Raw genomic sequence first — 26,952 nt, 5'->3', positions numbered from 1 at the left:
AGGTCTAGACCACACTGGTCCTTCAGTTCAGTTATGTTGTTGTATCTGGACTGTAGATGGTCCAGGTCTTTGACCAGGTTGTTGTTCTCTTTCATCAGTTCAGAATCTGTAAGAAGGAGAATCAAACAAACTGATGAGTTTTATTTACAACTTTTTTCTGAACAGACCTCCATAACCCATTAAAACCACCGGCTTCGAGTGCTATCAATGCATTGAATGGGCGAAATAGGCGAGTTTATTAAACCTTTGAATGGGCGAAATAGGCGACCTACTTACCTACCCGCGATTTGTCAGACCATTCATGGGGCGTAATCAGGAGCTACTGACCTACTTGGAGGCGGAGCAGTCCCCACAACAATATTTACGATTCTGTGCCTATCGGTACATAACTCGAACGGCGCTGAGTAGGCACAGGCGAACGTCACACCGTTCAGGACGGCAACTCGGTCGCCTTAGCTCCCTCGGTGGTCCTTCACGGGGTGACAGTTCGCCTGTGACTGCGCGCCTCCGTCATGGTCCGAAACCAAAACCAAAACCGAAACTGAACTATTTAAGTCATGTCCGTTGGTAGGTTAGTATGTCTTGATAACACCCAATGAATGGTCTGATAAATCGCGGGTAGGTAAGTAGGTCGCCTATTTCGCCCATTCAAAGGTCTAATAAACTCGCCTATTTCGCCCATTCAATGCATTGATAGCATTCGAATCAGGTGTTAAAACCGGGAAAGCATCTGTGTCATTTTAGATTTTTTTGTGTTGGCTATTCAAAAATAGCAGATCTACAAGGTCGTGGTGCGTTACTTCGTGCAGCACTGCAAGCTTGTAGATCTGCTATTTGTGTTGTAGCCAACACAAGCCGAGACCCATCAGAAGCATTAATTTCCCATGTTATCTTGCAGGGCTGTAGGCAATGCTGACATGACAGCTGGTTTTCTGGTTTGTGTAGTTCATTTGAATTATGTTGGAGTGTAGGCTCACTGAAAGAAAACTACAAGCCAAATGGCTGCCAAGTGGGGTCAAACTACTAAATCTACTGCTACTATTAATACATTTTATGGGGTATCGTTGTAGGCTCGCTGCAGCAGCAGCGAGCACACTATAGATATCTTCACTATTTATGTATTCTACCCCAAAAGTATGGCACCTAACTACTCCCACATACCTTCACTTAGAAACTCCATTCAAACTTAAATAAATCCAGCTTACTGTGGACACGTGTGCTTGTACTTTTCTTTTTGAAATAATTTGTAGTTTTTGAAATATTTAACTTTAAGCACCCAATGCATTTCCAAAGGGGTTTGCTAGTGGGGAGAGAGAAGGACAGAATCAGAATCAGAATCAGTTTTATTGTCACATCACAGGTTTACAAGGTAAAGAAGTGGGTGAAATTCGTTTTTGTACATCGTTCCCATCGCAACGTTAATTTCCATAGAAAGAAGAGGGGGGGGGGGGAGAAGAAGAGGGGGTGGGGGGCAAGTGGGAAGGAGATCAAAACAAGAGAGCAACAGAAGGCCAGACAAGTTATCTACATATTTACAAAGTACCGACAGAGGAGAAATGCCCCGTGTTTTCACTGTGTCATTGTGGCCAAATTTTTTACACTACAAATATTTATTTTACATCACCAAGTTCGCACAGGTCTGCTCTCTGATTTAATCCAAAGATCTAAGCTGTGTGATGTATATACTTCGAGTTAAGACCATTAATATCAACCCATGTCTCTTCACACTCTAGCAATCACTACACCTGGTGAAAGCTAGCCTGTCATTCATTGGCTGCTCAGTGGTGCAGCAAAGTAATCAAGTACATTTACTCAAGTACTATGCAAGTGCTTACAATGCACAATACAATTTAGAGGTACTTTTACTTTACTTTCTATTTTTGTTACCTCTACTCCACTACAATTACAGCAGCATATGACAGCTTTAGTTACATTACATTTTTGATTATTAATACAAAACCTACAGTAACCACACACAGCCGATCTACAATGTGACGCGTTATGAGCTTGTAGATCTGCTATTTTCTGAACATTGAGTACTTTTACTTTGGTACTCAAAGTATATTTTGATGCTAAAACGTTTGTACACTGCAAGCTCCAAACCCCCACTCCCCACACACACACACACACACACACACCCCATACTCCACTGCCACTCCATCCCCCCCCCCTCTTTCATACTTCGACTATACAATGTGATGCATTGTGAGCTTGTAGATCTGCTATTTTGGGAAAACCTTGACAGTTTTTGGAAAGCGTGAGTACAGGGGGTGGCAGCGGCCGGATGGTTTCTGCGAGGTTCCCAGTTCGATCCCGGGCTCCCCCAGAGTTAGTGTCGAAGTGTCCTTGAGCAAGACGCTGAACCCCTAATTGCTCCCGATGAGTAGGTGCCTTGCATGGTTTCCCCCGCCATCGGTGTATGAATGTGTGTGTAAATGGGTGAAATTTTAATGGCAATAATTTTGTACATTTCAAGCTCCAATTTAACACTAATGGTGTGTATTGGTCAACATGACCTCACACAACTCCCCACACCCCATACGCCCCCCCCCACACACACACACACACCCCCCCCCCCCCCCCACACACACACACACACACACACACACACACACACACACACACACACACACACACACACATACACACACACTGTAAACCATCGGAAATACCTCATCTACAAGCTCACTGGATTCAGGGGGGAGCACCCCACACCCATCACTCCTGCCCCCTATACCCCTCCATCCCCCCTTACTACCATCAGCTATGCCAGCAGGTGTGTAACTGATGACAATTAGGAGAATGACAACAGGTGCTCCCAACCTGATCAACCGGAGGCACGTCTATACCCACACACAACACAAAGACAGAGATACCAGGTCAAACTGAATCTCTACTTTTTATAACTACAGTTTTTTGGCTTTAAAGCGAGCCCACATTGTTTCTTTATAGGAACAATATTTTCTAGTTTTAGCTAATATTGAAAATAAAATGAATACATGTTGAATCATCATAGAAATATAAAAATTAAATATATTGTTCTGAGACTTACAGAGAGAGAATCTGAGGCCAATGTTGAGCAGAGCTTGAACACCACAAAGAAATCCAAGACCCAATCCAACCAGCCTGTACCGTCTTCTGACTGGAGACGCACGCACATGCAATTAAAATATTTCAACCTCTTGCTTAAAAAGTTTAGCAGTATATTTTTTTGTGATTTGTAGTTGTAGTAACATCTCTTACCAGATCTTATCTTCCGTGGATGTTTCTGCTGAGCTGTCGTCTTGGTCTCAACATTTGCATAGATGGCATCTTCTTCCTCTTCCTCATCATTGTCATCTTCCTCTTGGATCTCAATGTTTTCAGAATGTAAAGCGACAGCCATTTCTACCTTTATGACTTTAATTCATCTTGCAGGTTTTTGATAAGGTTCACCTCTTCACAACAGAATGAACAATATAGAAGGGTGGTCTTTATTTTATGAAACTATGAGTTGTCATATCATCCACCTCCCTCCCCCTCCTTCCTCCTGTTGTTTTCTCTTAGCAGAGACAGTGCAATCACACCTCCTCCCCCTCCTCAACCCCATCCTCCACCCACACCATCCTATACCCTCCGTCCTCTCGACCACTTTCAGTCTCACATAGTGTGAGAAACTTCTGTGTAACACAATATGTATCTTTTGTTATTTGTATTATTTCTTAATATGTGACTTTTCAAATGTATTTATAAAAGCACATTTAAAAAATAACATGTTACAGGCCGCCCTAGCTACACTAGAGGGTGTTTCACAAATCGGTTTCTGTTTGTATCTCACGTCATGTTGTCCACCCAGCCAAGCACCCACTGCCCACCCATTCGTGTATTGTTATATAGGATATTGTGGATAACGTTAATGAGCCTGTGCCACGTATACACACCCCATGGTATCGAATAGCAAACCTTTTCAGTGTATTTCTTTACTTTTAAATCATTATTATTTTTAAACAAGGCAGAGAAAACGTGTAGCTAATCATAAAAACAAATGTTCAATTAAAAGCAGCAAATAAAGTAATGATGTTCACATGACCAGTGGCTGAACTGTCTGACTGGAATGATACATTCTTTCAGTAAAATAAATTATCTTTAGTGTTGGATTTATGAAGCAAACGTTAACTGCACACAAGTCAAGTTAGTTTGCAAACACTGGTATATTCTGCACCTACAGTAATTATCAGTGTCTCTCCCATGGGTGTATATGACACAATGACAATGGCTGTGACCCATGATGTGACCCATGACCTTGCTTGTACTTTTAATTTATTGTCTCCGCCAGGCCGAAAGGCCTGGCGGAAGGCATTCGAAAGGCATGGCGAGAGAGTATGTTTTACCCCCTGTCCGTCCGTCCGTCCGTCCGTCCGTCCGTCCGTCCGTCCGTCCGTCCGTCCGTGTGTCCGTCCTGTCCGTCCGTTAGCAGCTAATCTCTGGCACCGTTGGCCCGGCCGCTGCGAAACTGTGCACGCACACTCCCTGGATGCCAACTCAGAACCTCTGGCCCAAATTTTTCAGATTGGCCGTTTATAGCGCCACCAGGAGGCCGATATGTGCAAAACACATTTATTGATACTACTCCTACAGATTTTGTCCAAACATCACACAAATCGGTACACAGTATCTCTATAGTCATGTGATCAACACGGATTTATCCAATTTCCCATATTCCATCCTGATTGCCTAAGATTGGCTTCCAAAGTTTGCAGGATTGTTCCGTTTTGAACAAAATGCCTCAAATCATGAACGCAGCTTGCGATTTCCGTGAAATTTCACACGCACATTTCTATTAGGCCGACGAAGAAATGCCACCCTTTTCACATTGGCCTGTTATAGCGCCACCAGCAGGTCTAATTCTGCAAACATATTTTTGGAACAAAATGCCTCAAATCATGAATGCAGTGTCCGATTGCAGTGAAAAGCCCTTGAACAAATGGCACCCTTTTCACATTGGCCTATTATAGCGCCACCAGGAGGCCACAATAACGTATCTGACCTGGCGGAGACCTGTGCTCCGAGGAGCACTTTTTCTAGTTAGTACTTATTTTCCGTTACGTCGTTGTCTTGTTTTGTTGTTCTGTTTATTTGTTGTTTTTTGTTTGGGGGGGACTGCATGTTGTCTTTTGTTTTGTCTCGTGATGTGTAAAAGAAGACAAGAAATGGGGGTGACTTTACATGCAATGACTTTTGCCATATGCTATTGAATTATCCCCAATAAATAAGTATTATATTAAAAAAAAGTCATTATCTGACGGTTTGTCATGTTTGAGTAAACTATCACATTAAGTTGACCTGCAAATATTATTTTATGGCATGGGCCACATCAATTTTCTTTTAAAATTAATTAGAGTATAGCCACATCGTCAGACACCACTACAGCATTGCACTTAGGACTTCTGGTGATTAGTAGTTTCGTTCCCTACCTATGTTGAATGCACTTATTGTAAGTCGCTTTAAGTCGCGTCTGCTAAATGACTGTAATGTAATGTTGCTCAGGGACACCTGTGCACATCCTGGGAAAGATGTGATTCGCAGCTGAGGTGGACCCAATTAAGTCTGTAGTACTGTGGTGGAAAAAGACAACATTTTCACCAATTCACAAAGCCACCTTATCTATATACTGTACAGTTGATAACGAAGCTGGGCCACCATGGCCCGTGTGTGCATATTTGGAAACTCTGAATTTTTAATCTATTTGAGACACAGGACTGTACAGTCAAAAAGGGAACACATAGAGCAATGCCATTGAGTGACGGAAGAAACTTTTAATTGAAAATAAATTTAAGTAGGAACATATTCAACCAATATTAACAATGAACAAAAGTATAAGTTTAGTAGTTTAACACTGAGCAGACAATGAGAAACATTTTACATTCAAAGGTCTTAGATTGTGCAGCTACAACCGGGAGCCAGTTGACTTAATTATCATATTGATTGATTGGAAATAGGGGGAAAACAATTAGCTACAGAGACAATTCCATCTCTGTACAAAGCTCACAAATGAAATGAACAAATATCTCATTTGACTAATCTGCACCAAAACATAAGTATAAGTGAATCACAAAATTAAACTCAGAACTCCATGCTTACTGTGTGTCTCATGGTGGTTGCAGCTACAAAGCATAACGAGGTGGGAGGGAACATGACATCACTGCATCAGGTGAAAACTGAAACTGAAACCTTACTGATGGCAGCCAGCTCATGTATCTTATAATGTAATAATTATTATTATTATAGAAAATGTATTATTATTTATCTAATGTTCTTCTTTATGAGGGCCATGGGTGTTGCGCAGGCCTTAATTAAAACAAGGGCACTTTGGGCATCAGGGTCAAAGGAGCAGGTACCCTCCTGCACGTGTCTCTAAATAAAGATAACATTTCAATTGGTACTTCAAAGTACAATTTGTCCAAATAGTTGACATAATGTAGTTGTACCAAAATTTCACTAGATAACTCTTTCACAGATCAGATAGCTCGGGACAGAACATGGTATGTCGAGCCATTTTCCATCATGAAACACAACACAGTCTTCATCTCCAGAGCTATTAGGCTCACCAGGGCGCCAGTACCTGGAGTAGGAACATTTAATTCATTCCAACACATTTACATGATATTTAACCATGACCTCAAATTATATTCTAGTTATCAGATGCAAATTAACATAATAGTAAAATAGACAACATGTATAATTGTGTTAATGACGGTGTTGTTGGTTGGTTTTTTATATTAACATTTTATACCATGTGGATTTAACACCATTTAGAAAAAAGTAGTGAAGATGAAATCCCTGTATGTGAAATGTGTTTATAATGATAGTTTAAATGAATAGAAGAATGAAGGTAAAGTCTTACGTTGGTGTGGTCAATGGTGTCCTATCTACCCATTTCCACACTCCTTCCTCCTCTCTGTCAGTCAAACCCAGCCACACACTCTGGTATCTGTCAACAACTGTGTTAACAAGGTCCTGGACAGAAATGATGCTGGTTACTGAAATAAACACTGTACAATAGCTATACAACACACACACACACACACACACACACACACACACACACACACACACACACACACACACACACACACACACACACACACACACATACATACATACATACATACATACATACATACATACATACATACATACATACATACATACACACCTGCTTTTCTTTGCTGTTTATGACCATCAGGTCTGATTGTCTTTCTCTACAGTATTGTCTGCTCTCCTCCCAGGTTTTCATCTCAGTAGAGATGTAATAATAACACACACCACCAGCAAATGTAAATCCATGTGGTTCTGTAACAGTGTGTAAATCACTGTTTTGTCATTTGCTCAGATTAATGATAGATGATGATCAACATGATATTACAATGAAACAAAAAACAACAACTTTGATGTCTTACTGACCACAAAGAATCCTCTTGATGTCATTACGTTCAGTTACTTTGTTGTATCTGGACTGTAGCTGGTCTAGGTCTAGACCACACTGGTCCTTCTGTTCAGTTACTTTGTTGTATCTAGACTGGAGGTGGTCTAGGTCTAGACCACACTGGTCCTTCAGTTCAGTTACTTTGTTGTATATGGACTGGAGGTGGTCTAGGTCTAGACCACACTGGTCCTTCGGTTCAGTTACTTTGTTGTATCTGGACTGTAGCTGGTCTACGTCTAGACCACACTGGTCCTTCAGTTCAGTTACGTTGTCGTATCTGGACTGTAGATGGTCCAGGTCTTTGACCAGGTTGTTGATCTCTTTAATCAGTTCAGAATCTGTAAGAAGGAGAATCAAACAAACTGATGAGTTGTATTTACAACTTTGTTCTGAACAGACCTCCTAAACCCATTAAAACCGGGAAAGCATCTGTGTCATTTTAGATTTTTTTGTGTTGGCTATTCAAAAATAGCAGATCTACAAGGTCGTGGTGCGTTACTTCGTGCAGCACTGCAAATTTGTAGATCTGCTATTTGTGTTGTAGCCAACACAAGCCGAGACCCATCAGAAGCATTAATTTCCCATGTTATCTTGCAGGGCTGTAGGTAATGCTGACATGACAGCTGGTTTTCTGGTGTGTGTAGTTCATTTGAATGAGCTTGTAGATCTGCTATTTTGGGAAAACCTTGACAGTTTTGGAAAGCGTGAGTACAGGGGGTGGCAGCGGCCGGATGGTTTCTGCGAGGTTCCCAGTTCGATCCCGGGCTCCCCCAGAGTTAGTGTCGAAGTGTCCTTGAGCAAGACGCTGAACCCCTAATTGCTCCCGATGAGTAGGTGCCTTGCATGGTTTCCCCCGCCATCGGTGTATGAATGTGTGTGTAAATGGGTGAAATTTTAATGGCAATAATTTAGTAAATTTCAAGCTCCAATTTAACACTAATGGTGTGCATTGGTCAACATGACCTCACACAACTCCCCACACCCCATACGCCCCCCCCCCCCCCCCCCACACACACACACACACACACACACACACACACACACACACACACACACACACACACACACACTGTAAACCATCGGAAATACCTCATCTACAAGCTCACTGGATTCAGGGGGGAGCACCCCACACCCATCACTCCTGCCCCCTATACCCCTCCATCCCCCCTTACTACCATCAGCTATGCCAGCAGGTGTGTAACTGATGACAATTAGGAGAATGACAACAGGTGCTCCCAACCTGATCAACCGGAGGCACGTCTATACCCACACACAACACAAAGACAGAGATACCAGGTCAAACTGAATCTCTACTTTTTATAACTACAGTTTTTTGGCTTTAAAGCGAGCCCACATTGTTTCTTTATAGGAGCAATATTTTCTAGTTTTAGCTAATATTGAAAATAAAATGAATACATGTTGAATCATCATAGAAATATAAAAATTAAATATATTGTTCTGAGACTTACAGAGAGAGAATCTGAGGCCAATGTTGAGCAGAGCTTGAACACCACAAAGAAATCCAAGACCCAATCCAACCAGCCTGTACCGTCTTCTGACTGGAGACGCACGCACGCACGCACGCACATGCAAACACACACACTTACACACACACACACACACACACACACAGAGAGAGAGAGAGAGAGAGAGAGAGAGAGAAATAAAGAGGGAGTAAGATCAGTTAAAATATTTCAACCTCTTGCTTAAAAAGTTTAGCAGTATATTTTTAGTGATTTGTAGTTGTAGTAACATCTCTTACCAGATCTTATCTTCCGTGGATGTTTCTGCTGAGCTGTCGTCTTGGTCTCAACATTTGCATAGATGGCATCTTCTTCCTCTTCCTCATCATTGTCATCTTCCTCTTGGATCTCAATGTTTTCAGAATGTAAAGCGACAGCCATTTCTACCTTTATGACTTTAATTCATCTTGCAGGTTTTTGATAAGGTTCACCTTTTCACAACAGAATGAACAATAGAGAAGGGTGGTCTTTATTTTATGAAACTATGAGTTGTCATATCATCCACCCCCCTCCCCCTCCTTCCTCCTGTTGTTTTCTCTTAGCAGAGACAGTGCAATCACACCTCCTCCCCCTCCTCAACCCCATCCTCCACCCACACCATCCTATACCCTCCGTCCTCTCGACCACTTTCACACGCACGCACGCACGCACACACACACACACACACACACACACACACACACACACACACACACACACACACACACACACACACACACACACACACACACACACACACACACACACACACACACACACACACACACACACACACACACACACACACACACACATACATACATACATACATACATACATACATACATACATACATACATACATACATACATACATACACACCTGCTTTTCTTTGCTGTTTATGACCATCAGGTCTGATTGTCTTTCTCTACAGTATTGTCTGCTCTCCTCCCAGGTTTTCATCTCAGTAGAGATGTAATAATAACACACACCACCAGCAAATGTAAATCCATGTGGTTCTGTAACAGTGTGTAAATCACTGTTTTGTCATTTGCTCAGATTAATGATAAATGATGATCAACATGATATTACAATGAAACAAAAAACAACAACTTTGATGTCTTACTGACCACAAAGAATCCTCTTGATGTCATTACGTTCAGTTACTTTGTTGTATCTGGACTGTAGCTGGTCTAGGTCTAGACCACACTGGTCCTTCAGTTCAGTTACTTTGTTGTATCTGGACTGTAGCTGGTCTAGGTCTAGACCACACTGGTCCTTCAGTTCAGTTACGTTGTCGTATCTGGACTGTAGATGGTCCAGGTCTTTGACCAGGTTGTTGATCTCTTTAATCAGTTCAGAATCTGTAAGAAGGAGAATCAAACAAACTGATGAGTTGTATTTACAACTTTGTTCTGAACAGACCTCCTAAACCCATTAAAACCGGGAAAGCATCTGTGTCATTTTAGATTTTTTTGTGTTGGCTATTCAAAAATAGCAGATCTACAAGGTCGTGGTGCGTTACTTCGTGCAGCACTGCAAATTTGTAGATCTGCTATTTGTGTTGTAGCCAACACAAGCCGAGACCCATCAGAAGCATTAATTTCCCATGTTATCTTGCAGGGCTGTAGGCAATGCTGACATGACAGCTGGTTTTCTGGTTTGTGTAGTTCATTTGAATGATGTTGGAGTGTAGGCTCACTGAAAGAAAACTACAAGCCAAATGGCTGCCTGCCAAGTGGGGTCAAACTACTAAATCTACTGCTACTATTAATACATTTTATGGGGTATCGTTGTGGGCTCGCTGCAGCAGCAGCGAGCACACTATAGATATCTTCACTATTTATTAGTGTGGTTGCCCTAACAGGGCAACCAGACTATAGTACTCTTCCCACTTTATTCCACTTCTAGATAAACAATATTTTGCCGTGCATCTCCTCCCACAGTTTTTTTTTCCCAATTTAGTGCCATATGTCAAAATGATCGGTCTCACCGGGAATCGTGTGCTTGTATTTTGCTAAGAGATTGGTTACATAGTTTAATTGATATTGATTTATTAGTGCATTAAATTTCCCCATCCACTTTAATAGAAAAGTATTTTTTTCTCAAAAACCGTAAGAGTTAGAGATACCAGATTTGGAGGGGAGGTTCATAATTTAGTCCCAAATTATTAAAAAAATAATCACACCATTTGGCCACATGGTGGCGCTATAACAGCCCCCTTTACGTTTTGGCTTATAACTTTTGAACCGTAGCTCGTAAAATAAAAATCTTCCTTGGGTCAAGACGCAACTCCCCATATAGGCCACGCCCATTTGCGTCTGGATAGATTTTCCGCCATTTTTAATTTTCTTCAAAACACACTTTTAGCTCCTCCTCCCACATATTTTGTCCAAATTTAACAAAAATCGGTACACATGATTTCTGGGCCCATGCGATAAACATATCCAAACGGCATTTTGATAGTCCTTACCGTTCGTCCGTAAATGGCTTCCAAAGTTAGTGGGAGGGGCCCGTTTTACCAAAAAGGCCAGAAAACACGAACGAAACGTCTGGTCAATCCCAAATTTGAATCACATGTCGAAGGTGGTTTACTCAACGAATCCCTAAAAGCATTTCCACTTTGACCGATAGGGGGCGCCACAAATGCACAAAACGTAACCGTTTGATGCAAAAACAAGATTTTTGGGGGGATCAATCCTCCCAAAATGAAATAAAAGCGATATCAGGAGTGACGTGACAATACGATTGGCCCGTTACATTTGTGGGAGGGGCCTATTTATTTAGTGGGAGGGGCCTATTTCCTAAAATCAAAACGGCACGTATCACAAAGGCAGGATCCGATCGGCACCTGATTCGAATGGCACGTCGCGCGGCCTCCGACGGTATTCCTCCCAGCGTATCCCTCGAGTTCCGGCGGCCGCGACCGGCGTCGGCACAACCACACTTTGCAATTTCCCAGAATTGCGACGCGTCTAGTTATTATTATTATCTGAGGATCCAGAACAAAATAATTTAAAATAATTAAATACCAGTAAACAAGACGTAACAATAAAGGAACACTGAACTGTCGCATGACCTCTTGACCCACATACAATACAGTAGCTTTATTGAGAAGAAACCAGCGCTTTAGCAGTCCATTTAGCCTTCATCAAGGAACATGACTGACAGGTCTCAGATATACAAAATTCCACATATAGGGCATGCCATCAACTTTTTTTGCAACTGGAGAGAGAGCTGGCTTTCTATCACACATGCAGACAGTATGCAGCACCCTGCACCCCCCTTTCTGCTTTATTGCCCAGTCGCATGCGCACACACACACACACACACACACACACACACACACACACACACACACACACACAGGTCATTGTGTAGGTGTGTGCACACTATTTGCTCTTTTTCCCTTTTCTCTGCCTTTTCTTTTCCTTTCATTATCTCAGTGTGGTGTGATACACACAGACACACACACACACACACACACACACACGCACACACGCACACACGCACACACACACACACACACAAAGAGTGCGATATTGATCGAAGCAGGCCACAGGTTTTAATAGAGCCGGCTCCAGGCTTTGTGTGTTTATGGAGGAGATCAGTAGGGAGATTCTGACACATCCACAGTATGGGCTCATCTACTGCTCCTATCACGTCAACAACGGTGTGTGTGTGTGTGTGTGTGTGTGTGTGTGTGTGTGTGTGTGTGTGTGTGTGTGTGTGTGTGTACACTCCCACACATTTGATCTTTGTCATGCTGTTGGCGCCCAGCCTTGTGTGCACTAGTTGATGATCATACCTGTCACTTATTTTCAGTTGGAGACATTCCCTCAGGTTCTAGCTTTCTTCTTCAGTCTTCTTCACCCATGCCTCATGCAAACACCCATTGCTGCTGTTTGCAATCCTCTGCCGCAGTTGCATGATTGTTGCTCTCTGCACATTAGGTAGCTTTCACACTAGGTGCCTTTAAAACAATCTTTTTACAATAGACCCTATGAGAAATGCAACCGAAAAGCGTCCGCTCTTAGAAGCCGCTACAGAGCGCTTATAAAAGTTCAAAATAGTTACATTTTGACGTGGACCTTTATTTATCAGCTGCCCAAGCACAACTGTGCACACATTTGCTCGTCAGAGCTGATGGTCTCACTATACCTGGCCACCAGTGTTGCCAGCGTCCCTCTTCCTCTTCTGCCTAACAAACAGTGCATTATACCTATTATTCATAGACCGTAAAAATGAAGTGACGCCATTGGTTTCAATGGTTTCTATAGACAGTAAATGAAGCCTATTTTTCAGCAAGTTCAAATCCTTTCTATATCCGGTCCGAAATGCTAACGGAAATTAATGCTATTGGCTGCACCCGCAGCGGGGGCGGATCTTCACTCGGTAGAACCAGTTAGAAACATACCCTACTTATCATTCATTTAAGAATTAACACATTCCATGCCAGAGTTTAATCTCATAATGTACTCACCAGTGCCAGCGTTTTATTGTTGTTTTTTTGTTTTTTTCATGTCGCCACAGACCTCGCTAAATAAGTTAAAAGTGCGCGTTCATTTGGTTCTAAACACACAGCGGATCCGTGAGAAACGGCCAGCGAAAACAGTTTCCAAATGCGAGCCGCCATCTTGAAGATAGAGCCGATCAACGGTAAACAGTGATCAGCGAGGAGAAAAACAACAACCGAGAAAATCGAGTTTTAAACAGGATCCCAGACAGGAAGCGGATACGATCGAAAAAACCGGAACCCGAATAATTCTGTTTCCGACCGGAAACCGGAAACGGAAATGGATAAAAAAAAATCGGAAAGTGCACCTGGGGCAAAATCAATGGGAATCGGCGGTTCGCGTAGATCTACGCGACTGGCACGCTGCGGCTTTAAATAGGTTCGCGTAGATCTACGCGATTGGCATTCAATGTGTTAATGGGACCATAATTTACTAAATGCATACCATGATGATTTAAAAAGACTTTAAACTAGCGATTGAAAACATAAAGTGTTTATGAAAAGATTTACTAAGGTAATAAAATCAAGTGTAAAGTTTGCCCAAAACCTCATTGACTTGCATTGAGATTATAATGTAATGCGACCGGAGAATGTGAAATAGCGACATCTGCCGGGCCATTAATAGGAGCAGCAGGCTGAACGAGAACCCGGAAGTGAGCTTCAATTCCAGCGAAGGGGGTTTGCCCCTTGCTATTATTACTTGTATAATTACATCGTATTCCCTACATTCATCGGGGAGTTGTATTTCCTCAAAGGTAGGCCTATTAATATATCGCAATTAATAAGAGTCTTGTGGTCCCGCAGCTTGAGCTCCACAGGACTCAAAGCAGCAGCCGTGCCCTGCAGCAGAGCAGACAGTCAGGGGAGGGAGGATCTAGACAAGGCTCTTCATAAAAGGCAGCTAGTGTGAACATTAGTCAGGACGTACATGTAGCTCTGAGAATACTGACGCATGCACTGCTGTGCCGCTAGTTGGTTAGTTGTTAGTAATTCTCAAAAATTGCAGATTTACAAGTAGATGGGCAATCTTTGCAATTTTTTAAGTTTGTCAGGGGTGGGTAACCTTTTCCGGCACACAATGCCTGAAAAGGTTATTGAAAGAGCAGTGAAAAACACCATTTCTTCTATGTCTTATTCTAGGCTGCTAATTACAATGATGCAATAATAGAATCAGTCAATAATTTAATAATAAAAACGAACAAAGAATGAGTCAATAATTTAACATGAATAATAAAGGTAAGACCAAATTCTGACTACTTGGGGAGAAACGTTTTATGCACATCAAACAATAATCGTTGGTTGTTTTTGATCAACAGTTAGCGTTACACAACATACATTTGACTTTCATCCTATAGCAGTTGTTCCTAGAAAACAGGTGTTGAACTTTTCATTCAAGTGCATCATTTTGGTACCAAACTCTGGGCACGGTTCCGGTTCCCAGGCCTTGCAGCTTCCCTTTTCACCAGTGGTGGAAAAAGTACTCAAAGTTTTTTACTTAAGTAAAAGTATCAACACTGCAATGTAGAAGTACTCTGTTACAAGTAAAAGTCCGGAATTCAACATTTACTTGAGTAAAAGTACAAAAGTATTGGTATTAAAATGTACTTAAAGTACCAAAAGTAGAAACCACTCATTATGGAGAATGTCCCATTTCACAAGTTTTCAAATGTATAAAATGTATACAAATATTTTGAAAATAGCCAAAATGTATACAGGGCTGAAGTGAGTAATGTATGTTTAGTAACAATAATCAAAATCTGCAAAGTAATTAGTTGCTAAGGTTTTCAAATAATTGTTGTGGAATAAAGTACAATATTTGGATCTGAGATGTAGTGGAGTAGAAGTAAAAGTATTGAAAATTGGAAGTACTCCAGTAAAGTAAAAAACACCTCAAAATTGTACTTAAATACAGTACTTGAGTAAATGTACTTTACTTCCACCACTGCTTTTTCACTCTCCTGTAGACCAGCACTGTCATCATCTTCGCTATAGATGTGACAAGAGGGGGGGGGCACTTTAACCTACATCCAACCTCCCCAAAGTCCTGTGCATTTAGCAAGTCTCAGCTTGCCTTCCCTCCCCAACCACCCCTCTCTCCCCTGCTTCACCTGCAGCAAACATAAATATTTCATCAGACAGGAAGGCTTGGTGGAGAGCCAGCTTCCTCTGTGTGAGGTGGATGAGTCACAGCTGGGGCCTGGGCGGCCTTGCAGCACCCAAAGGCATCCGTGAGTGTTGGGCCTGAAAATAGAAAATGTCAAGCACTCTATACCTCCCCCCAGTTTTCTCCCTTTTTTTTATTTTATGTTATTCATAGCCTAAACACGCGTTAAATTAACACTTGGGATTTTGGCTCACATCTTACCTTCTACCACCTAAAAAGAACAAGAACAAAAATACTACACTTCCTTGTTGGGAACCGGTAAAGACTCAAGAATTCAGTAATGTGTGGAATAAAAAAGACCTCTTGAATACATTCTGTGTGCTCTGTAAGGTTCTGTTGGTGTTTTTGATCCTGACCTGTAAGGGGTCTACACACTAGGGCTTTCACCTAGTCGACTAGTATAACCACTAGTCGACTTTGTTGGTACTAGTCGAATAGTTTTGTTTTTTTTGTAATTTGTTTTAATGCCATAGTAATGGCCCATCTTACTATTATTATTATCCTCCTGACTTTATTTTTTATCAAAAGGGGGTCAAAAGTATGCCCAATAAAAGCCTATTATTGGGCAATGGGGATCCTTGGAGACGCTGCTGTGGTGCTGTGCTGCTGTGCCAGAAGCGCTTCCCTTAAAACGCCATAAAAATAAGGGCAGGAGGATAATAATAATAGTAATATAGTAGTAGGATGGCATTAAAACAATGCCCCCCCTAAAAAAAAAAGCTTTTTTTTTTAATTTAAAGAAAAAAAAATGTAATGTAAATTTCGACTAGTCGACTAGTCGACTACTACTTGGTCAAATGAGTCGACTAGTAAAAATCATTAGTTGTGAATGCCCTACTACACACACTGTAAAATCCTCACTGTTAATTTATACATTTGTCTGGAGCGTGTACAAATGCAACCGATCATTTGTACACTCTCAAGAGTTAAATGAACACATTTTAATGTGTGAGGCAGCCTCTTCCTTGTGTGTCCTCTTCCTCCTCATTGCACTCCTCCTCCTCCTGGTGTTTCTCTTATACTGTCTCCATTCTACCTTTCTATCTACCAGCTCCCTCTCCTTAACCTTTCTATCTACCAGCTCCCCCCCTCTACCTTTCTATCTACCACCCCTACCTTTCTATCTACCAGCTCCCCCCTCAAGCCTTCTATCTAGCAACTCCCCCGTCTTTCTCGCTCGCCATCCTATTTCTCCTCCTCTAACCCCCCTGTGCAGGGAGTTTGGGTCAGATGTGAGCCTGTACTCACATGGCATGAAGGACAGAGGCAGACACCACGGAGAGGAGGAAGGGGGAGGAGGAGGAGAAGGGGGGGGGGGGGGGGTATGGAGAGAAGTATCAAATTGATTTCCCAGTATAGGAGAGGAGGCCAGGTCTGCCCTCAGGGCTTGTCTCTGGCTCAGACCCGCCCATGATGGGAATAGGCCGGCCAGCCACTGACCTTAAGATTCAGTTGACCGTGTGTTTTATTTCTGTGGGGGAGATAAAATGCCCCGTTACGTTTTATTGGGATGTCAAAAGGGTTATTTGTATCTTCACCGAGCAGGCCTTCAACTGCTGACACATCATAATAAAGGTGCCGAATTGGCTCTTGGTGTGTCCAGTGGATGCCTCGTGGCTATTTACTGTAATCTGTGTGTGTGTGTGTGTGTGTGTGTGTACCTGTACGACTAACCCCTGCATGTCCTTCAAGGAGATCATAGCATACCCCCCCACTGACAGGGAATGCCATGAGATGGACACGAGAAAAGGCATTCATTTACCAGCGCACGCACGCACGCACCCACGCACGCACGCACGCACGCACGCACGCACGCACGCACGCACGCACACACACACACACACACACACACACACACACACACACACACACACACACACACACACACACACACACACACACACACACACACACACACACACACACTCCAGACTCACAGCAGACACAATCGCACACAGTCCCATTGGCTGGCAGCGGCGGCCATGACAGATGGAGGAGTTCAGTTCAGGGGGGTTTCCATGGAAACCAGAGGCAGTGTTACCATGCACTGCTCCATACTGCACAAGGCCAACGGGAGGGATGGATGGATGGATGGGTAAACATGCTCTGTAGAGGAGTGTGGCGTGGGCAGTGGGGGTTGTTGTCGTGATTGTTGTTGTTTGCGAGATCACGTAATCGAGATGAGAACATTGAGAGCTGACTCATTATCCCAGTCTTAAGGCGGTTACACACCGGCGAATGTGCGAATATACGCAAAATTCGGACTCGTTACGAATAATTAAAAGACGCTTTTTCGCTCCGCTTTTTCGCGCCATGTACGCTTGCATTGACTTTATAAGGTTTTTAAAAAAAGCGTATTATTCGCACGAAAAAATCGCCCCGGTGTGTAAGGACCTTTAGTCTTTGACCGAGTGAGAAGAACGAGTGCCGTGAATGACGAATCTGACGTACGGTCTAATTAACATTTTGATGGACTTGTTTACAAACAGCACAGACAGGCATGGAACTGTGTCACAATGAGCGGGGGTTGATTGTGTGTTTAAAACAGGAGAACTGTCAATCAAATGATATGAGATAAAAGGTCATTTATATTTAGCTGGATGCCAGTGTCAAGCACCCAAAATCTCAGATTTACAAGCTCATAATACGTTGCAGTGTGACACGCTGTGAGCTTGTGAATCTGACATTTTTGGTGCGTAACCAAGTATAAATCAGCCATTACACTCCTTTCCCCGCTTGTCTTTGTTTTTGCACACCGTTCAGTCATTCAAAATCATCACTTTAAATACAGTACATTATAATGTCGTCATCCTCTCTCTCTCTCTCCCTCTCTCTCTCTCCCTCTCTCTCTCTCTCTCTCTCTCTCTCTCAGTGTCACACAATTTGTGCTTTTTCGTCCCTTTTCACTCTTTGCTCCCCCTCATCGATCCTGTTTAAGAGCAAACGAGGCAAAGCGCTCGTTGGCCCAGTGCGCGACTAACTAGATGTGACAGCCGCTAAAAGGCGGCGGGGGCTGCCTTGCTACAACCCCTGCACGGCCATATGGATCATTCCTCCGTCAGCAGCCGTCAGCAGGCCTAATGGCCTCAACGTATGGCCTTCCAATGGAAACACACACACAGATAGGCATACACATACAGTAAGGCCTAGATATTCATAGACATGAAGATAGACAGTATACACATACTGTAGAGATACTGTACGTACACTTTGACACAGATACACACACTTAACCACTTAAACCATATATACTTTGTTGAACAGGGTCGGTCCCCCAGGGCTCTATACTTGGACCCTCTTTTTTCCCTCTATACCAGGGGTCTTCAACAGGGGGTCCGGGACCCCTAGGGGGTCCTCAGAGTTACTACAGGGGGTCCGCCAAATCTTTGTGTGATAGGATTTTTTTTTACCTTAACCACTTGAACCCTGGCATCCATTTTCTGAGGAGAACTTTAGCCAAAAATAGCAGATCTACAGAGCTTGTAGATCGGCTATTTTTGGCAAAGAGGCGTAAGAGGTCAAAAAGAGCAGACCACGTAAACAAAAAATGTTGAATCTGAAACACAATTTTATACGATTTATAGAGGAGGTCCCTGCTTCATCTCTCTCTCAGCTAGGGGGTCCTTTGGCCTGAAAACGTTGAAGACCCCTGCTCTATACCAAATCTCGTCGCTGAAAAATCTAAAAGCTCAGCTTGTAGATGCTATTTTCGTTAAATGTTTGCCCAGAAATGGGACGCTATAGCCAGGGTTCATGTGGATTAGATGTTGTACTTGTGACAATGAATCACCTTGAACATTTGAACACACACAAATACACGCTGTATAGGTCCCCAATAGCCGTGCATATTCATATGCTCCAAGCTACTCTGTACGAGTGAACGCAGTGCACACATCACCGAGGAGAGGAGCCTGTATGGTAACACCGCAGTAGGGTAATGCCTACTTTATCCTCCATCGTACCACGTTGCCGCATGCCGAAAACAAACAAAGTTGTTTTCGTCAGTCTCAATCCGTCTCAATCCGGCTTTACACTGCAGTGTTGTAACACCGCAGTGAGGACTGTTGTCCTTGTGTGATGCATTTCAGTGATTTCAGATTCGGTTCTGCTGCTGAATAATGGCTATACCACTTGACAGTCAATCGATGAGAATTGCTCTATGAGCAAAACCTTAGAGACAGTATCCCTCACTTCCTCGACGTATCTACTTCACCATATGTCTGACTTCCTAGTATTGATCGACTCTTATAACCCCCCATCCTCTCTCTCTCTTTCTCTGTCTCTCTCTCTAGTGAAAGGAGGAAGCTCCAGGTGAACATCACCAGTCCCATCCAGTGCAGCATGAATGGCAGGAAGTGCACCGTCATCGTGGAGCCCAAGATCAACCAATCACAGCCCGACTTCACCAAGAGCCGATCGGGTTACATACTGGCCGTGCCGGGAAACTAAGCGCAGACGGGGGATGAACAGGTTTTCCCAAAGCAGGCCAAGATGATGTTTCATGCCTGATTCACTTCTCCCATGCCAAAAGAAAAGTCGACCTTGTCCCGTAGGTTTTCTATGCAACATTTCGATTACGAAATGTATCCTGAATCCAAAATGTTGCTCAACATGTGTTTAATATATTCACTTTATGACATAATCCACCAAAAAAGGTGATTTTTTTTTTCTTTTCTCACAAATGATGTCAAATGCTTTGCATTGTACAATTGTGTTATTGGCTTGGTGTAAGAGGACTATTAGCACCAAGGTAGTCAAGGTGAGAGGAGATTATGAGGTATCCATGCTCTGAACATTCCAAACGAACTCCAAATCAAAGGGGTAAATAAACAAACCAAATCAAAAGCCAATAGTGGCATCATGTTCCACAGCATTACGATAAAGAGTAGGACTCAGATCTTTACAAGACGCCAGCTTTAATTACTTGCTTACAGTCACGAGACAGTATTTACTTATTTTTAAGGACATATTATAAGGAATCCTCTAATGGTGCTCTTTTGAAAACCTACCTAGATGGTAAGTTAATTGAACATAATTCCGTAGTTATGGTTCGACTCCCCTGTGGGCAGCAAAAGACGCATTGCCAGTGACATAAAGGCCGGTAGAATAAATGTGTTTCCATGGTTTCTCACTGGGAAAATGGAATTCACTGTTAGTTTATTAGTCACGTTATGGAGATGTGTTGAGCACATCCCAAATTGTCTTTGCCTGCTCTGAGGGAAGTGCTAAAATCTCTCATAATTTAACTTCTGCATCTAATTGTTTCTGCTACACTGTCTTTGCATTGATAGTAGTCTGTCTGCAAGTGTTAATTATATATATATATGCAAACAGCATAAAATCATAGTGTCATAATGTAATCATAATGTAGGAGGGTTTCGGCACAGCACTTATGGATGCACAAAGGGATGTTAGCTTTCTAACAGCCAAATGAAAGGAATACAATAAGAATACAACAAACAACAAGGAATAATAGAAGAGGTACATTAAAATCTAAATAATTAAAATGCCTACAGATGGCAACAATTACCATTGCACTTATACAGTTACCATTGTACTTATAAGAGCTTTAAAATCAGGCACAGAGACCAATTAGTTATTAGGACTAAAGATTACAATTTTACAAAATTGTGACATGCAGTATCTGTGAGCAAGAAGTGTGCAGATGCATTCATGCACAACAGATCACCATAATCATGTACCAGCTAAAAGGAATCAGAGACTAGTCTTATGGGCTTGAAATCAAAATTAAGTTAATTAAGCATTCATTTGTCTTAGTTCATTTTGTAATGGTGGGTATCAAAATTGTCCAAATCTCGTAGAAACCCGCCAGTGTCCTTTTGAAGACTGAAGAAACAAGAGTATCACAGTGCAGTACTTGACAGGCCCCATGTGAACTGCCAGTCCCTGGAAGTAGTGTAATTTGTTTGTCTTTGTGTTGAGTCAATGGCCTAATGACTTGTAGTGGCCCCTCACCGCTCTTGAAGGGGCCGGCTCTCAACAAAATATCCTCTTCATCAAAGAGACAAAAGGGAGAAGAGGTTGAAAGTGAGAGCGAGAGAGACTGTGTAACGTATCCCTATGTGTGTATGTGTTGCGTAGGTCTGTGCCACATTGCCCTCTCCTCTCCTGGGCTGCGTGCCAGAGAGGCTGGCCAAGAGGCCACAGTGAGCCGACTCTGTAACTTACTGAAGACGACTGTTCACAGCCCTGTCGTGCTGGAACTCACTACCTACAGTACACAGTCAGATCCTCTCAGTGTTCATTTAACTCTCTTATTGTCAAAATGACATGTAAATTTTTCCTCTCTCTCTCCGTTAAATTAAACACAGAGGTTTTTACTGTGTACAATACAGACGTTTCCTTCATTTCCTGGTGGAGAATGGCCACTCTGCGCTTTTTGTACAAACTACAAACTAAATGTTTTTTCTTTTTTCTCTAGCTAGAGAGAATATGCCTGGATATAAAATGGGATATGAAAATAAAATATCACTATGAAAAAAACTGATTTTCTCATGTCACGCTCTATAGGAACGCTCCCAAGTGGTTGGTACAGTACAGTATGTGCTCACAAGCTGTGATATATGTTTATATCCCCAGACAGACGGTTTCCCAGTGGGATGCCCGTATGCTTGCGAGACCTGGTTGGCGTACAATATGTGTAATAGCCTACAATGTATCTAATATTATCATCCTATATAAGCCATAAATGTGTTTTTTTTTCCTTCGTAAAATGCTGCTCACCAGCCATGCTTGTACCATTTCCTTCTCCATGCATTATTCAGAGTTATTCATATACAGTACTTTAACCCATGTGAAATCTAGTACACTGTCATGCAGTAACGGATTTGAACATGGTGTTCATGTGACTGGAAGGCTTAATCATTTATATTTAGTTGTGAACCAGTGTCACACACAGAAAATATCTACAAGCTCGGTTTCATTGACAGCATTGAGAGAATAAGTTCTCTCAAATTCTCTAAAGTAATAACATTAAAAACATGTCCACAGACAACCAAGGGATGGAATGCATCTAAAAAGCACGCTTTTTAGCATTTAGAAATTCTGCCCTTTCTCCTCAAAGGAAAAACAATAGACTATTCCCCTCTTTCCTGTCTGGCAGATGAGGACGGAATCCTAAGGTGAATTGAGGCACACGGTTGGCCTTGATAGGGGATGGCACTTTCACGTCCACCTTGCGCTCTGCATGCCCACACAGACTTTGTTGTAGTAGTACTGTGTGTGTGTGTGTGTGTGTGTGTAGGATTATCGACTATGCTCTGGTAAAATGACAGCCTAAGGTAAAGCTACACAAGCTCCCTGGATGCTTGGCCTAGTTAGAGTGGTATCGACTGGCGTTGACTTCAACCAGTAGGTAAAAGGACAACTTGTTACTTACTAGTCACTTTCAGAGGAAACGTAATACAAGGACTGGTGTCGTTTAGCTTTTTTTTTATATGAATCGGTAATCTTAATTAGTTTGTAGACCCATACCCGCACCCCACCACACAGTTCCTTTGAAGAAGATGATCTCCATTTTTGTAACAAATGACCTTTCCCCTACCCCCTGTTGGTTGATAAGAGCTTTTAAAGCCTGGATCTGACTGTTTGGAGAAAATTACGTATTTAGAGTGTGGATTAACAGAGTGACATGGTTAAGTGAGAGGCTAATGAAGGGGATGGAACCCAGCTTAGCCTGGCTGTCCGTGAGTGCATGTGTGATCAGAGTGTTCGGAGTGTTAACCACAGAAATCCCTATTTTAGTACTTTGTTGTACGATGGTGTCATGCGACGAAAACAGCCGATCTCGAAGCTCACAACACGCCGCCCTGCGAAAAGCTTGTAGATCTGTTATTTTGTTCACATTTATCATCATTTTCACCTATAATGACATGACCAAAATAGGGACACCGGTTGAAAGTGATTAATTAGAGTGTATAAAATGTATCTGTAAGGGTCGCTCTCAGAGTTAAATGAACACTCAGGATTTGACAAGTGTAGCTCTCCCATAGCCTCCAGCATGAGAGGTCCCACAAGGCTCCTCCTCTATGTTCCGCTCTACTATTCTCCACTCATCATTAGCCCATTCAATGCGGGAAAGCATCTCTGTCATTTTAGATGCCTTTGGCTATTCAAAAATAGCAGATATAAAGCTCATAGCTTGCGCGTGTAGATCTGCTATTTTAGGAAAATCGTGAAAATGTGTACAAATCTTTGAATATATATTTTTTAAAGCGAACATTTGTAAAATGTTTTGTTCCAGGGACCTCCAGAAGCAAAGATTTTAGTTACCAAATGTTTGCTTTAAAAATACATATTCAAAGATTTGCACAAATCTTCACAATTTTTTTTTTTTAGGATGGACCCAATGTCACTCCAGCACCTCCTACTCTCCTCTCCCCTCCCCTATCCCTGGCTATAAGGAGGGAGAAAGGGTAATACTCTCCTCTCCCCTCCCCTCCCCAATCCCTTGCAAGAAGGAGTGAGGAAAAAGCCATACTAATTGTCAAACACACAAAGCCTCCCTCTGCCTCATCTCCTTCTCCCTCCCCCCCTCCTTCCCTCACCTTGCTTTCCCATTTCCTCTCCTCTGTCAGATTTCTTGGCTCTCTGCCCAGGTGGGTAGATTGTATTGTACCAACCTGCAGGCTAGTGAGGGTCTTCTCCTAGACCCTCACTGTGTCTGGTGGGATTGAACACATCAAACACAGAGATGATGATACAGACAGACCCCCAAAACACAGATCACTAGTAATAGCCCAAATGCACTATCAATAATGATCATACTATATGCTGAATGTGCAAAATTGCTTTGCTTTCTTTGTAAACCCAAATTAGTGGCAATTAATTTCCCATTTAAAAAAGAGAAAAAAGAAGCGCTGCAGGGATCAGTCAGTGGCTCTGATAGATAGGTGCTCTTTGGTGTTACATAAAATGTTCCATGTTTGTGGTTTTTGTTGCTATGGCAAGGGGAGGATCTTAATTGGAATTATCTTGGGTAGCGACAGAGGTGGTATTTAAACGGATAGTTCACCCAAAACAAAAAGAAAATCTATCGATTAGTCACCCCATGGAGACTTGAATAAATATTTTTTTGTCGCATCCCTAAGCCAATAATTTGATGACCAGCAGACCGGTAGGAGACACAAAGGAGACTCTAGTGTCTCTTACCGGAACCGTTGCCGGTCATCAAATCAAAAACGGGGTCATTCCAGAGTCATGGAAAATGTCAAAGATGTCGGTGAGAAAGATAGTTTGCTGCTCTTTAATCTTACATGTCCATGGTTAGTCTCGGTTCTAATATTTCAATGTGAACATGATTCTGTGTCCTCTCAGCTCCACCTACGCATCTGAGACGAGAGTCTATTGTTAAGAGTTAAGCCTAATTTATAGTCCAGAGCATGGCGGTGTCGCATGCACGTTTTTGGCTTGAAATTCAGTTGTTTTCAGCGAGCAACACTATCGTGCTATGGACTATGAATGAAGCTGTTCACACTCCTTAGATCAGTGGTTCTCAACCTGTGGGTCCTGGCCCCCAGGGGGTACCCCACGTGATTTTGGTAGGCCCCAGATGACAGTGAAGTGACAATTTAAGGACTTTTAAGAAATTTTTAATACCTAGAAATAAATAAATAAAGGAAATGAAAAAAGACAATTACTGCATCAAAAGTAATCAACAAACTATACTATAAAAACAATATTTATCTGTGGAACCGAGACAAACTAAATGTAATACCTCAACTCCTACAATTCCAAGTGTTTGTCAGGGTGGGGGGTCCCCAGTTCAAATATGATTATTTTAGGGGGTCGCGGCCTGAAAAGGTTGAGAACCACTGCCTTAGATGGATGTTCCAGGGATCTAACAAATATTTCTTGCTGTTCCCTTTTTGTTTTTCCTAAGCATATCCATAACATGTTATGCTTTACTATGTTGTTGTTTATTCCCCATCTCTCTCTTATTAAGTGCCTTATTGAAATTTACAATGACATTACTGTAATTGAACCATTTGGGTCACATTCCCCCTTGTTGTACAATTTATTATATAAGCAGTTTAATTTGCTTACCTTTACTGAAGAGACAGAAATACTAAATCGTTATGAATGTTATGATTTTTTTTACGTACAGTATTAGCGCTATTTGTTAGCAGTTAACCTTCAGGGTTATGAATCATTACTCGCTGGCTTTACACAAAATATGCAGAAATCTCCATTTATACACCACACATTTGTTGATCCTAAGTGCCTAATTTTTATATTTTGCATATTTATGTAATATATCAATGTTGAACATTAATAAGAGAAAGTGTCCTGACCAAATAGAAAATGAATTTCACTGTTATAATGTATGTACTGTATGGACAGCCAGATGCATACATGCATTCCATTCCACAATGAAAGCTATTTCATTCATCTTTTCATTAATAAATGTATTTGTTCCGATGGCTCCTTGTCTTGTGTGCTTCTATTCTTTAATGACTCTGTTGTACGACGGCATCACAGACTGAGAATAGCAGATCTGTAAGCTCACAACGCGATGCAAATGCTATTTTTGGTCCACGGCACAGCGTACAACAAAATATAAATTGGGCTAATTAATATTAACTGTCGTAAGACCGCGTCACTCTACGGAAATATTCGTTTTTCAACTCGCATCAGGTTTTTCAGTTGAAAATCTATTATTTTATGAGAGTGACACGGTTATACGATGATGAATGAACATTAGACATGTTGTTTACTGTACTTTTATGTGCGTTTGTGTGTGTGTGTGTGGGGGGGGGGGTTTACATATGGGCACAGACTTCTATAGTTAAATCTGTTCTCCCCACGAGATAAAATCCATAGTCAGACTGTGAGGCTGGTGTGTGAGGTGCACTGGCATGTTGACTAATGTTTTCCAAGGCCAGCTGTTGACTTATACATTTGATGTCATAACAACTGGGTTGCACTGAGCGTTAATCCACCCACCAGCAGCTGTTTCCCTGGGTGACGTGGAGACGGCCACAGCCTCCACAGTCTGCATGACGCTGTGTCCCAATCCCCACCCCCACTGATGGAGGACAGTGGCTAAGATGGCCCGCCAGTAGGCGGATGGAGAAGTGGGTGATGGAAGTCAGTGACTCTCAACCTTTTTAATGTCAAGGGAACCCCTATTTGATATAACTGTAGGACCCCAATTCACACTGTAAAATGATAGTGTACACAATGCATAAGCACACAATGCAAACCCATAAGGGTCCATTTGTAGACTCTTGAGTTACAGACCCATAAGGGTCCATTTAGTTCCTAGCTCTCAGTCATTTAACAG

The 26,952-nt window shown here is 42.2% G+C and overlaps 1 protein-coding gene and 1 long non-coding RNA gene across 2 annotated transcripts in view; one reads left to right on the top strand and one right to left on the bottom strand.

Annotated features, from left to right (window-relative positions):
* Positions 1 to 26,091, top strand: part of myo1d (myosin 1D) — a 147,138-nt gene extending 121,047 nt beyond the window's left edge. Inside the window, exon 22 of the mRNA XM_080455315.1 lies at positions 19,940 to 26,091. Within this exon, the coding sequence (XP_080311441.1) occupies positions 19,940 to 20,096 (157 nt within the window). The 3' untranslated portion in view covers positions 20,097 to 26,091. The remainder of the gene's footprint in view (positions 1 to 19,939) is intronic.
* Positions 6,197 to 7,542, bottom strand: LOC308104789. The gene is made up of 4 exons (XR_013934856.1): positions 7,444 to 7,542; positions 7,196 to 7,332; positions 6,884 to 6,996; positions 6,197 to 6,601 (listed from the first exon to the last, which is right to left on the bottom strand). It is a non-coding gene; the product is annotated as an uncharacterized lncRNA (long non-coding RNA).
* Positions 26,092 to 26,952: the final 861 nt, after the last annotated feature.

The sequence above is a fragment of the Gymnoscopelus braueri genome, assembly GCF_963280865.1.
Source record: "Gymnoscopelus braueri genome assembly, chromosome: 17".
Classification (NCBI taxonomy): domain Eukaryota; kingdom Metazoa; phylum Chordata; class Actinopteri; order Myctophiformes; family Myctophidae; genus Gymnoscopelus; species Gymnoscopelus braueri.
Note: the sequence above shows the minus strand (reverse complement) of the source record. Positions and strands in the feature narration are given on the sequence as shown.